Source organism: Henckelia pumila, unplaced genomic scaffold, assembly GCF_033568475.1.
Source record: "Henckelia pumila isolate YLH828 unplaced genomic scaffold, ASM3356847v2 CTG_19:::fragment_3, whole genome shotgun sequence".
Classification (NCBI taxonomy): Eukaryota; Viridiplantae; Streptophyta; class Magnoliopsida; order Lamiales; family Gesneriaceae; genus Henckelia; species Henckelia pumila.
The window spans coordinates 1,493,964-1,506,834 of record NW_027331777.1 but is presented as its reverse complement, the minus strand read 5'-3'; the positions used below and the strand labels follow the sequence as shown (position 1 = coordinate 1,506,834).

Genomic DNA, 12,871 nt, shown 5'->3' with positions numbered 1-12,871 from the left:
CGTACGAGTGTCAATTTTTAATATAGTGAATAATTCAGATATCGATCCCACAGGGAGTAAAATGAAAATAATCAGTACTTGTAATTAAAATAGTCTAAACTTTATCTAAAAAATCAAAATTTCAGAATTTCGCATAAAATAAATAATCAATGAGTTTTGATAAGCACGCACACAACTTTCAGATAAAATCAATCAGAAAAAAAAAATGGTCTAGAGGTTTAGATTTCACCTGGTTTCAACAACAATCAATCCTAATTAATTAATCTTCATGAATTTCAGTCAATTAATAGCCAAGAACACTCAAGTTTATTATTTCCCTCTCCCGAGCAACAAATAATGTTTATCAACTACAATTCAATTTCAATATCCCTATTAAGAATTTATCGCAGTGATCTATCACAAAACAATGTTCTTTTTAAAAGCTCTATTAAAATTATACACTCTTCCGAGCTGTATAAATAATTAACAGTGTATTTTCCAATGGTCCTATTCAAAATCCCCTCTCCCGAGCAATGATTTCAAATAAATATAACAAATCAATTGTTGATCAGATAATTGAAAAGACAATCAATTCTAGAAAAAACAATTAATCTAGAAGAAATTCAATTCAATAAAATCAAAAATTCATGAAAGTGTCTACACCAGGTTCCATCCGACCTCTAGACTCTAAACATTTAGTTCATAATAAAATTCTGAATAAAACAATAATTCATTAATCCAAACATAAATTCAGAATTAAAATAAATAAAAGATAAAAGAAACAAATCCGTCGTCGATGCCGTGTCCGGTCTATCGATCTCCGTCTTCGTTCTTCAATTAAGCTCCATAAATCTTCAGAAATCACGATCAAAATCACAAATCTCTCTGATATCTGTGCGTAATGTGTGTGGCGGCTCCTCTATTATCTGATAAAAGAATCCTTTTTATACCGTCTTCAAAAGCCCAGTCAAAAAGCCCATAGAATTAATTTCCCGAAATAATAAAACTTTCCAAACAGCAACGGGACGGGCGCTCAATAGACGGCGCGGTCGCGCCTTAGTTTCGCTTTCTCAATCTTCAAGGCACAGCGCGATAGCTTTCCTCTTCTCCTCATTAGCGCTAAATTAAGCGCTGACTTTTTGGCCCATTTAAACAAAAGCCCAACACTATTCCTCTTCTTTTCTTCTCTTCTCTGTACGTTTCTTTCCTTCTTTTCTTTTTCCTTTCTTTTATTCTTTCCTCTTCTAAATTCCAAATAAATTCAATAATTTTTTTTTTCTCCACAAAATTCCATAGTTCACGGTAAACACAAATATAACAAAATACCCACATAAATTCGTTCGAAACAAACAATTAATAATTAAAATCATATATAAATTAAGTGTATAAAATACACTTATCACTTCTCACCGAGGTTTGGGATGTATTTTGATGCAGAAAGGACATGTGGTTGCTTATGCCTTTTGACAACTGAAACCACATGAAGTCAGATATCCAATTCATGATCTTGAATTGGCAGCATCCCCACAAAGAGCATGCAGCCTTTTGACTAGTCACCCGATGTTTGCTTCGAGCTTAAACAAGCTTCTTCGAGCTTAAACAAGCTTTTGAGATGATCGATAGGGACAGGGATCAGAGTTATCAAGAAGGAGCGAGTCCTTGCTCAGCCGTCTCCGGGCAAAGCCTCACATGCCAAAGGAACTGAAATTGATGTTGAACGAGGTGGATAGAAAATTTGTTAATGGGCAGGGGTAAATTGGGTATAGAAAATATTTCTCAAGTTTTAATCCTGCAAACAAAAAATCAACCAAACACAAAATCATTTTATCTCAATATTAAAAATCCTTGTATAAAAATTACTTATCCATCATATTATCTTTTTATTAATAATCTCATCACATGTACCAAGCAGCCCCTTAAAGGATTAAGATTTCAAATATTGGTTTGCCTAACAGATACACGAAGTTTTCCGTTCATTTACAGATATAACATAAACAGCACCTGAGCTGAATTCAACTCAGGCGTTCCTGACCCAGTTCAAAGGTGAAAACAGACAAACTAATGTAGTAGCAATGACCCCCAAAAAAAAAAAAGTTTCCCAGAAATAACTAACAAATTAACTTCTGAAGTAACAGAATCATGACTTCATCAGATTTCATGAAGGAGTAACAGAAGGATCTCCAAGTGATCCCCTATTCTACGAACGGATTCTAGTGCAGTAAGGATTATCAACAAGATGATGAAATGGAATCAGTAAAGTGAGGCTCCACTTTCTGGCAGCTTCTTGGACCTATAATGCAATTGACTAAATTAGACGACTATCTCTCGAGAAGACAGGACCTACTAAACCAAGCGACGATCAAAATCAACGTTTTTGCTTCTGAGACACAAAACGGATTCCTTGCTTCCCCAGTTCAAAATTCTTGGCCTTTCCCTCATCAAGATCTATGCAGACAGTTGATGTACCCTCAAAGACTTCTATTACTGTTCCCCTGTGCCTGAAAGAGATAAAACGAGAAGTTAAATACCTATGCACCAAGTAATTGAAAAAGGTTGATCATTTGAAGAGGAACAAAACACCAACACAACCGGAAACTGTCAAGTTGGATTGGCAATACTTTATCAAATCACCAATTCTATGTTTGGGCAAGAGGGAACATTGTCTTGGAATCAGATTTCAGGAAAAACCAATTAAATATTTAGAAAAAAAAATTAATTATTTACAATTTAATTTTGGATCGCACATGGCCCATCCTTGGTACCAAACTCAACTAAAACCCTTGAAATCTAAGGTATCCTATAACACTTCATTTCAAGAGACTCACTCACCAGGCGTTTGTGGAAGGCTGATGAATTTCCACCCTTTTCCCAGCAGCGTTTTTTCCTAATTTTTGTAATACCCAGTTAGCATCAGTGAACTCCTTCATTGTGTTGTCTTCTTGCCATTGAGATGCATCTTCATCTGCTTGTGCTGGTCTCCTACGTTTTGATCTTTGACCCCTGGTATATGTTATCTCTTCCTTCAGGGCAGTCTGGCTTCCGTACTTTGAATTGTTGGGAATTTTGAACTTTAAGTAAGGCTTATGATCTTTCTCTGATGCTTGTGGAATCGATGGAATGCTAACTTCAGGCTCGTCTTCTGCATACATCGTAGAAGATTCTTTGTTCCTCCTGCTAACTAGGATATCAGATCCACTCCTTGCAGATTCAATATCTTCGGTGGCCCTTTTGCCAAGTTCTGAATGCTTATTCTTTGGAGAAACAGACTCATACCCATCATTAATGTCAGAGGGTTCTGAATTATCATTCTTGATGTTAATCAAGTTACCCCCACGTAACATGGAAGCTTTCACCGGGTCGGCATGGTAATGCCCTGCAACTCGAAAGATAGATGATTTTTTTTCAGCAAAACTATAAAGGGGCAAACTACTGCAAGATGGAAAAAGAAACCTTCTTATCACTGGCTCAAACAGATCTATGAGTAATAAGTTTGTATCACAGCTAAAAACAATAAAAAAAATAATTTTGTAACTCTGTTTCTCCAACATGAGACAATAGACATCTATCCTCATCTTGTAAATTTGGAAAATCATAGCCTGCAGAGTGCAGATACGTAAAATGATTTGTGCAGACTACGGTCACATTTACATTGCATTGACTGATGAACCTTCATCAAATGAAAATCAAGGATTTTAAGTTTTCAGAACATTCACCGAAAGAGTTTTTTTTCCCAATTTCTGTTAAATTGAATTCAAGAGAAAGAATATTTAAGATGTGTGGCTACATGCTCGTAGATATCACTAGCGTGCAAATAGCCAAATAATGAATACAGAATTCCCAAAAAGATTCAGTTACTGGTAAATAACAATTGATAATGTGTAATTTCTACAGAAAATGACCTTTAGCAGAAACTTGATACCCAACATATCACGAGCATGCAAGACTTGAATACCCAACAAGATTCAGTTGTCAGTCAGTAAATAACTACTTAAATTGTGCAATTTCTACAGAATATGATGTTTTGGCAGAATAAACATCTAATTGTGTGCCCAGCAAAGCTGACCAATTCAATAGGAAAACGTATACACAAACATCACATAGAACTTACCATTTGATGAAGTCAAATCTTGTCCCTTTCTAACATTTGTTGCGTCAGATCTAGGAGTACTGGAGATATTTCTGCTTCGTCCACCCAAATGTATAACTAGCTTTGGTCCTTGAGCACCCTTCGCCACATTACCATCGTTGCCAATGTCCTCCTTGTTAGACAAATCATGAGGTTTATTACTTCTTATTTTGATTGTTCTCGATGTCTTATTTCCATTTGTTGCTGTAACCTCGTCTACATATTTGTGTTTAGAGACACCAGATTCATCAACTGAAAAAATGCCTTCTATTAAATTTCCAGTCACAGGATCAGAAATTTTTTCTTTCTTTTCATCACCTGGTCTATATCCAGACAACGGTCCACCCATGTGATCTTCAAAACTCTGGGGACCATCAGTTCCATGCGTAAAAGATGTTTCATTCCCCTTTTTCTTTACATACTTCTTGTTCGAGGTCTTTTTTCCATTTTCTTTGTTCTTTCTTGGTGAGTTATCACCTATCCCTTTTAGAGAGAACTTCAATGAACTGCTGTGTTCATTCTTTGGCAACAGAGATCCACTCTCTTCATCATCTGAAAAGGGTGAAATGTCAAATATTTCTTCTTGAGTTGGCAAACCAGCAGCTGCCCTCAAGCTAGCAATCAAATCCTTATCGGCTTCGTCTCTTCTTTTCCAAAGCTCCTGAACAGCCTCGTCAAGATTCCTAACCTGATAATGTGAGAGATATTAAGGGAAAATATGAGAAAGGGAGAGTTTACATGGCACACATATCTAAAAACCAGTTAAACCAGAAAATCTAACCTGGCAGCATTCTCCGCGACAAGTAGGGCACACATATTGGAGATTTCCATCAACTTGAAATTGAAGGTACTTGGCATCACTACAATGGTGACCAGAAAGGTTGAGGCAAGAAAATCAAAGTACGATGCAATTAGATAGCGACTACTAAACAACCAGCAAGTTCTCTACACTAGAACACAAATTTGATGTTGTGCCAGATAAAAACAAAGCAACTTGAGAAAACAACTAACAAATTCCAACTAGTCATTAACCATTCTGTTAGGAGATGGAAATACCAACTTCCTTGAGAAAGTCATGGATCCATCCTATCGTTATGTCAATTACTGTTGACCAATTTGGAAAATATGGCCAAACTGATATTTCACATGCCTACAACTCAAGCCACGCATTCATGCCAAATCCTGTGATTGGGGTGCTAATTCAGGAGCCAAACAGCAAGGCAATGCAGTATAATACGTAATTGAATCCGCCCAGATGTTCTAATATTTCCAGTGACGAAAGGGAAATAAAAAAATGTTTCTGACTAAGTAGTGAAGACTGAAGAGGAAAAAGAAAGAAGATATTTCACGGCCACAAAGCTGTGTTTTTTGGGTTTTCTGTTCACTTTTTTCACACAAAAATTTGTGAACATTTTTTAGAATGGCGAAAAGTGAAATTTTGATATAGTATTTGGCTTATATATATTTTGTGATGTGATAGGTAAAATAGGTAATAATTTGTTTAAATTACGTTTTAAAATAACTAATTTGGCAATTGAAAATATGACAACGCCAAAAATGAAAGGAAAAGGGCAACTGAAAAGGGTTGAGGAACAAGTTTTAGAGAAAAACCTGATCCCATCACAGGGACAATGTACCCAGCGTTGGCAGATATCACAGCAAACCATTGGTGTTGACTCGGAATCTCTGTAGACCTGCAATTTTTAGAAAAATAAGCAATCACCTTGTTTTGCATTAAATCAAGTCAATATGTCACCTTGTTCATATCAGGTATGTAGGTCACATGACTCACATTTGGCGAATGAATACTGAGGATGCACATAAATCCACAGGAATATCATAGGCACTATGTCGTACCTTCAAACAAACAGGGCAGTAGTTTCCCTTGACAAATAATCTTCCACAAGCATCACAACAAGTATACCCCAGAAACCACCTGCAGCAATTCCAACACAGAATCATGAGAAGAGAACTTATGTTACAAAATTTCCATGTTTTCTGGAGCAGAAAAGTGATAAACCCTAAGATAAAATTTATGGGGCAAACATTTATACATATAAATAAATGCACACTATATATTCAATATATTTTTCATAAATTTCAAAATAATTATCCTAGGTAGTCGTTAATTAATTAAAGACTTGTTAAAAATCTCAACTAAGGCATTAAATATAATTAAGAAATTAAATTGTTTTGTATATGTAAGTTCGAGTCGATTGATTCAATTAAGCTTCAGTGTCATTATAAATTGTCAATTAGAAAATATTAAGGGATTGCTTTTCTTCTGAATAAAAAATATGAAGAATATCCGGGGATTGCTTTTCTCCTGAATTGCAACAGATTTAACACCTTCACGTTCAGCTATATTGCAAATGTACTATCACGATAGAAAGCAAAACCTATGAGATACAATGACATCAGCAAGTTTCACGATGCACCCTGACCCCTCAGAAAATAATCCAAAAACTCTCACACCATTTTATTGTGGTCAAATACTAAAACCCATTTTTAAAAAATCCAAAATTTAATTCGTCGAATACCTAGTACTTTATTCATCAAATGTTGAAAGAGAACATGATATCAAAGAGGTTGATATTATATTTCAAAAAAAAAAAAGTGGATATTCTTCAGCTAAAATCTATATAATTTTTTATCTGTAAACATTGAGAATCTAAGATGTAAAAGTAATTCCATCGGGACCAGGTGAGTGGTAAAAACTACATGATATAACCCATATAAGTGAGAGACTTTACAAAAATAAAATAAAACAACCCCCCCACCCCCAATCATGATGCTAGCTCAGAGAAGCTTCCCTAGAACGCATACAAAAGCACATTCGATAATGAATTTGGTCAAAACACTGAGGCCAGATAATGAAACGCTTAGATCTGCATGATCCAAAGATCAGTAGTTCACAAGATAAAAGAAAAAATAAAGACAGAAAAAATTCAAGAGTAAAAAGGGAAACATCAAAATGAAATTCATACCGAACACTTAGACCATTTCCTGGGACAGAAGAACCACAGCTGTGACACTTTGTATGCTTAGGACACAAATAAGGACCGTGGCCAACATTCTGCATGTTTAAAAGGTGAACTACATGAGCGTATATAATATTGGTATAGTTGCAAGAATATGCGATACGCAGAGCCACCTTATGAGGAGGTTGCTGGCAGTAACAATGGTATGCGCCATCACATCTTTTGCAAAACACAAATTTATTGGGATCTCCGGTCCTTCGACAAACCTAGGGAGAAAGCAGAAAAGGCAAGGAAAAGTTGTATCTACATTTTCATTAATTTCCATAAACAATCAGAATTTATATGGGGCCTTCAAATCAGTTGTCCAAGAAAATATTTGAAGGGTTAAAAAATATGCGTCCTCACTCATCCCTGGAACATATAAATCATCAACTTTTAATGAAAAAGGTTATTTTTAAGTAACTGGGTTGGTCAGAGCAAAAAGTTGTGCCATGTATGCCTCAATTTTTTGTTTATGTGCTAAAATGACAATCTCCATCACTTTGCGTGAGAACAAATTTTCTATAGAAATTTATCACAGCAGAATAGCTTTTCCGTAATGATACAGCACTATCTATAGTTCAGATTTTTAACAATCACCTCACATGTTCGGCATGAGGGGCAACTCCAAGAACTCCAATGAAAAAGATCTGCGAACCAAAAATTCCATCACAAAAGGTACAACTTACAAGCTTGCTTTCCACAATTTGTTGACCACATATTAGTACCTCTATTTCGAGACCAAGATTTTAGACAGCTCCTGTGATACTTCTTGCCACAACTATTGCAAGCTAGCATTTTTCCCATCCTTTCACTTCCGTCATTTTCCCCGCAAAAGCATAGCCGGCACATTACTTTGGTATTTGATTGACCCCTCTCTTCTCCAGCGACATCTCTCACATAACCCTGATAATTTGGTAAGCAGGTCAAGGAAACAGACGACTTTTTTAATCAGAATTATATTTACAAAACCTTAAAAAGGAAAGTATTCAAATGCATGTACCCTGAATAAAAATAAACTCGCATTAACCAACATGGTCACACGTGTGAGTACTATGCATGTAATTAGCATATCCCTACACATTACAAGTCAAAAGAATTCACTAATAACGGGTCGATTACTAAAACTAGATTCGTCAGTGACCATAAAGAAAATCTTAACTGTTCATAAAATCATGAACTAAAAGTTATTAATACCGTTACCAACAATTCGGCGACAAGCGACAATATCTGTTGCCGTTACACAATAACATTTAATTTCCAATTCAATTGATATCCTTAAAGGGCAACACCATCAAGTTAGCCGGAATCCGGATCATAAAAGCGGGTAAGAAACTGCTAATGCAATTATAAATTTCCCATGCACACGAGACCATGGTTTGCCCGGAACAGCCATTTAAGAACGGAATGGCGCTTATCACATCAAAGTTTCAGGCACATGATGTCCTGTAACAACTGTCGATTTCAGAAATTGGCGTCATAGAAGGTATCGGACATCACGAAACATTTTTTATGCTCTGTAGCGGCGCTTTTTTAACAAATCATGGTGATTTCTTGGGATTCTGAGATGATTTTTTTTTGTTATGATGGTGAATTTTAAAATTTCTGAACTTTTTTAGTTTTCTTCCAAAAACTTCCACGGCCGTCCACGACAATTCCGTTAAATGTCAATAAAACCGGAACAGTAGCCTATACGAGAGACCTCAGCATCCGTGCCCTGACTGCATGGTCAAATTTTTCACATGGAAAAGAACTCCAATGCGGAGAAAACATTTGCTTGATCTCGTTGTAATCAACCCCAAAAACTATAGAACATATGCATTACAATACCTGATGCAAACATGTGGAGAACACATTTAGGGTTTTTTTTTGTGACAATAGACCTGTCAAGTTTTTAAAAATTCAGACCTCAGTGATCGAAAAACACGCACGAGGTCTGTATCTTTAAATTCTTGTTTGCACAGACCTATTCTTGCAATTGACTCAACACATTTACTGGTGGATATTACCCAATAAACTACAAAATGCATCGCAATATCAAATGCACTACACTAAGGCGTATGATACGCGGAATTGAAAAGAAACATTAGTTTGGCAAAAAAAAAACACACACACACACATTGCATGAATACTAAAAACCCTCACCATCTTATCACCAGACTCAAACCTCCTCGCATAATCCTCGGCTACGCTTGAGGCGGCGGCAGCTTGTTTCTGCAGCGCGGTCCTCTTCACCTTTGCGGAAGCATCAGACGCTGACACTCCCTCCCCAGCAAGGGTTTCCGGAATTTGCGGAAGCGGAGCCGGGGAAACAATAACCTTGGGCACCTTGACCTGAATCGTGGCATTCTCCCTGCCTTTGATCAACCACGGGTCGTTCAAGAAATGCTCGACCCCAGCAACATCCTGCAAAAACTCCTTCAAGCCCTTCTCGCTCTGCAATCTTCGAGGAAACCCAAGTGTGCAAAAACATATCTTTCGACTGCAAACAACAGAGACAAAGATTTATCCCAACTGAAAACCCCACACACACTCCACTGCGCGTAAATCTACACATGGGTCGAAAAATAATGGGCTCAGTCCACAGATTAAGAGAGAGATTACCAGGTAATTGGGCAAGCAACATGAAAAGCCATCAAATTTGAAAACAATTATATATATTTCTTTTTTAATTTTCCTTTGAGCGAGTGGTGTGATGGTATTATTTATTTTTACGGTGCACGTATATTGGAAAAACCCATAATTATTTCCAGGGGGAAGAGGGAGACGATGGCAATTTGTTAATGATTAGGGCTCCGTTGGCTTATATATTCTCGGGAAATATGATTTTCCTCCACTCTATTTTATGGAATTGTAGATTTGACCCTTTCATATTATTATATATATATATATTACATTAATTAAATTTTCCGATTAAAATAATTTTCCATTATTGGCTCGTCATGGGGTATAAAAAGATATGATTTTATTATATTTTTATTTAAATTAAAAATATTCTTTATGCTAGTCTAAATATCGTATAGTTGTTAAAGATTTATCGACAATCAGGCTTGAACTAACGAATCGTATCAAGCCAAATTATTAAGAAAATTCTACGATTTGAAGACGTGAATTTGGCATCGGCTCCAAATATTCTAAAATTTTTGTAAAGTTTTCAAACTTTTACCTAATCAACTAATGTATGTAAAAAGAATTTTAATTTAAATTTTATATGCTAAAAAAAATACATTTGATAGTTGTGTTTGTATTGAATATTTTTATCATTTTGTTGTTGTTTTGCATGCATTTCTGTGTTTTAATTACGTATTTTGTTCATATTTCATATTTTGTGTCTACATGATTTGTTTTCCGATTTTTTTGTGTAGGTTGTGCGTTTTGGAGGACATATAGACAGAACCTTGGAGCGAGGAAAATGATGCAAGGCATTTTTTAAGAACATTACTTTGACCGATCGATCAGTCAAAGTCTACCGATCGAGCGGTCATACGAAGAAAAAGCAGAGTTCGAACCAGAGTTTTGGCCGCTCGATCCTCAAGAGTCTACCGATCGAGCGGCCGTATGAAGAATGAAAACATTAGGGGTTGGAATTTTAGCTCGCTCGATCCGCAAAAGTCTACCGATCGAGCGAGCGGGTCTGTTCGGGAAGAATTTTTATTTTTGAAAACTCTTTTATTTTGGACTCTAGCCTTTTATTAGGGCTTATTTTCTGTTTTGTTAGGATTATTATCAGAATTTTGAAGCTTAGAGACCAAGTTTTCCTTGGCGACTAGGTTTTGTTCTATCTTCTCTTAAGATTTCTTCTTTTCTTTTGATTTTTCTTTCGTTTTTTATGAATCGTTGTGGCTAGACTTTAGAACTTGGTTGAGGAAGACAAGCCCTTGATTTTGTTTATTCATGAGATTTTGATTTTTAGTGTTTAATTATTATTGAGTATCAAAAGTTGTTCTGATTTATTTCATGCTTGTGTGTGAGATTTTTGGATTGATCGCCCTAGGATTTCACTATACAATCTACTGCTAAATTAGAATTCAAATCCGTAATTGTTTGAATCAACTAATTTGCGAATCAACTATGATTGATATTTTCCTCTTGTGAATTTATTAAATTGTAGGAACAACAATTGACTAGGCTAAATACATCCGCTTGTGTATGTGTTATCTAGATTCGTCAGTTTCACTAGTTTGCATGCTATCGTGGATTTAAATCTAATCGCTTGTATTGGGTTAATTCATTGGTAAGGGTTAACTTAGAATACTTGTGTCTAATTAACTAAGATTAAGGTGAAACAGAAATTTGATTTTCAATGATGAATATTTGATAGGATTAATTATTTTTAGGTAATCGATGATCCAAAGAATAAATTCAAGGGTGTAGTCGACCGATACCAAGGCTTATTTCTCATTGATTTCTGTGTTATAATTTAATCTTGCATGATAGTGATAATATTTACTTTTAATTGCTGTTACTTTTTAGTAGTTAATTCCAAACTCAAAACTCCATTTATTTTATTTTAGAACACACTAAATTTCCCTTTTCTCGTGGGAACGATCCCTACTCACACTACTGCATATTTTGTTTATTTGATTTGAGTTGGGTAATTTAAGCGTGACACGACTTAGCGCTGCCAAATTTTGGCGCCGTTTCCGGGGAACGGTGTTTAATTTATTGTGTTCTTTTTATTTTGTTTAATCTCACTCTCTTTTATTTTCTTTGTTTCTGGTTTTTCTCTGTCGTTCATGCTTTCAGAGATCGAAAGAACTTTACACAGGAGAAGGAGAGAAAGTCGTAGAAGATAGGAAGAGGACGAGATTCATACTGAAATTCCTAAGGAAGAGATGGCGGAAAACGCAAATCTGAGCCTGAGACAATTGGGCACTCCTGATCCAAACCAACAGCCTTTATGCATTACTTTTCCTACTTTAGAAAATAATGCTACATTTGAGCTTAAATCTGGATTAATCCACTTACTACCCTCTTTTCATGGTCTTACAGGTTAGGATCCTCACAAGCATTTGATGGAATTCCATGTGGTCTGCACGAGCATGAAACCCCATGGAGTGACAGAGGAGCAAATCCAACTCAGAGCCTTTCCTTTCTCTTTTAAGAGTGCTGCTAAAGATTGGATGTATTACTTACCCTCTGGATCCATCACGACCTGGACTGAGATGAAGATGATCTTCCTGGAAAAATATTTCTCAGCTTCTAGAGCAGCAAATATCATAAATGAAATATATGGGATCAAGCAATTTACAGGGGAATCACTTCATGAATACTGGGAGCGGTTCAAAAAGTTGTGTGCTAGTTTCTCGCAACATCAGATAAGTGAAAACTTGTTAATTCAATACACCTATGAAAGTTTGTTACCTCATGATAGGAGTATGTTAAATGCGGCCAGTGGAGGAGTCTTTGTGGATAAAACTGCAGTACAAGCAAGGAACTTGATTGAGAATATGGCTGCAAATTTTCAGCAATTTGGCACCAACAAGATTGATCATGCACCGAAGAGAAATAATGAGGTAAATATCTCTTCCCTTGAGCAACAACTGATTGAACTGACGTCTCTTGTGCGTCAAATGGCTGTAGGGAATGGACAAGCTGCAAAGGCATGTGGTATCTGTGTTGCAGTGGGACATGCTACTGACATGTGTCCCACACTTCAAGAAGAATCAGTTGAACAGGTGAATGCTACTGGCGGATTTCCTGGACCACCACAGCGGAACTATGATCCATATTCCAACACATACAA

General features: G+C 36.2%; 1 protein-coding gene across 1 annotated transcript; it reads right to left on the bottom strand.

Moving 5' to 3' along the window:
• Positions 1-1,881: 1,881 nt before the first annotated feature.
• On the bottom strand, positions 1,882-9,885 carry LOC140870736 (uncharacterized). Its single transcript, XM_073273134.1, has 12 exons — positions 9,730-9,885; positions 9,271-9,607; positions 7,854-8,031; positions 7,726-7,775; positions 7,260-7,352; positions 7,093-7,181; positions 5,963-6,041; positions 5,717-5,799; positions 4,887-4,965; positions 4,088-4,793; positions 2,809-3,352; positions 1,882-2,477 (listed from the first exon to the last, which is right to left on the bottom strand). Exons 1-12 carry the CDS (start codon positions 9,759-9,761, stop codon positions 2,345-2,347), a joined length of 2,403 nt encoding a protein of 800 aa, XP_073129235.1. The 5' UTR covers positions 9,762-9,885; the 3' UTR covers positions 1,882-2,344.
• Positions 9,886-12,871: the final 2,986 nt, after the last annotated feature.